The following is a 1,347-nucleotide window of genomic DNA, read 5'->3' as shown; positions in this document are numbered from 1 at the left end:
CGCTTGTCCTTCCTCACGGGTTTCTCCTCGGGGTGGCGGGTCAGGCCCGTCTCCAGCTGGTAGACTTTCTGCAGGGTAAAACTATCGAAAGGCACTGCTGCATACTCCGTGGCCAGCTTGACGCCGGTGTGCACCTCCGCCTTGTCCACCTGGGAGTGCAGGAAGGCCAAGAGGTCCGCCTGGGTTTTCTCGGGGGCGCCCCGGTCCACCCCGAGGCCCGTGGAGTCGCTGGCATGGTACTGCACATTCTTGAGCTGTTCGCTCCTCTCCTGGAGCTCGTCCTTGAGCTGCGCGATCTGTTTCTTCAAGCTGCTAATGTAGTTGCGGTGCTGCTCCTCCCACTCCTGCAGGACAGCCTGGTACCCCTCTTTCCCTGTTGGGCCGTTGGCCCGGGGCAGCCCCAGCTGCTCCTCGTCGCCTTTCGGAGTGCAGGCCAACATGTAGAGGACGGAGATGGCACAGCAGAGGAGCACAAGCAAAACCACCACCCGAGAAATCCAGGCCAGCAGCCCCCGGCGAAGCATCATCATTCAGCAGTCAGCCATGCGTCCAGACCTGGCGACATCCCAGAATGCCAGGGCCCCACGCAAGGGCTTCCCCGGACTAGACCACCGCAGACATGCGTTTGGGGCGCCCTGAGCTCCTTTCATCCGTTTCCTTCTACAATGTGCCATGTCCCCTGGAGCCAACTACCACACGGAGCAGCCTTCCTCCTTCTAGAGGACGATTTTCAAGGCAGCGGCAGTGCGTTTTCACCTTAATTCCCATCATAGCCTTTCTGATGTGCAGTAGACAACAAAAGACCTGAGAAGAGACACAGATAACAAAAACATTTATTCAAAACAAAACCCCTAAGCTCACTACCGCAATATTCAATAGCCCTCCCATGAGGTTTATGTAGTGTTTATGATAAATGATTAAATATTTTTAAATGTTCGCAAATCAGAATGTAAACGTGTATCTGCAATATAATGCAAATAAAGAACAAAGGAGACAGAAAAAAACATCCGAAGGAAATACAGTCAATTACCAAAACCAAACCAAACCTGCTGCTGTAGAGTGGATTCCGACTCGTAGCAATCCTACAGGACAGAGTAGAACTGCCCCACAGGGTTTCCAGGGCTGTAAATCTTTAAGGACGCAGACTGCCCCATCTTTCTCCCATTCGGTTAGCAGCTGAGTGTTTAAAGCACTGTGCCACCAAGGCTCCTATACAGTCAATTACGTTCTATAAAGTCCCTGCAAACACTGAAATAGTGAATACTGAATCAGCTTTGTGTGACCTCAGCTGAGACACACAACACCCTCACCCCTGGTGTGCGCATGCGCATGCCTGCGAATGCCCAC

The 1,347-nt window shown here is 52.9% G+C and overlaps 1 protein-coding gene across 1 annotated transcript in view; it reads right to left on the bottom strand.

The window, feature by feature from the left end:
* CSGALNACT1 (chondroitin sulfate N-acetylgalactosaminyltransferase 1) overlaps positions 1 to 1,347 on the bottom strand; it is a 329,362-nt gene that overhangs the window by 104,873 nt on the left and 223,142 nt on the right. Inside the window, exon 3 of the mRNA XM_023736698.1 lies at positions 4 to 804. Coding sequence (XP_023592466.1) covers positions 4 to 530 — 527 coding nt within the window. The 5' untranslated portion in view covers positions 531 to 804. The remainder of the gene's footprint in view (positions 1 to 3; positions 805 to 1,347) is intronic.

The sequence above is a fragment of the Trichechus manatus genome, unplaced genomic scaffold (genome assembly GCF_000243295.1).
Source record: "Trichechus manatus latirostris isolate Lorelei unplaced genomic scaffold, TriManLat1.0 scaffold00090, whole genome shotgun sequence".
Taxonomy (NCBI): Eukaryota; Metazoa; Chordata; class Mammalia; order Sirenia; family Trichechidae; genus Trichechus; species Trichechus manatus.
Note: the sequence above shows the minus strand (reverse complement) of the source record. Positions and strands in the feature narration are given on the sequence as shown.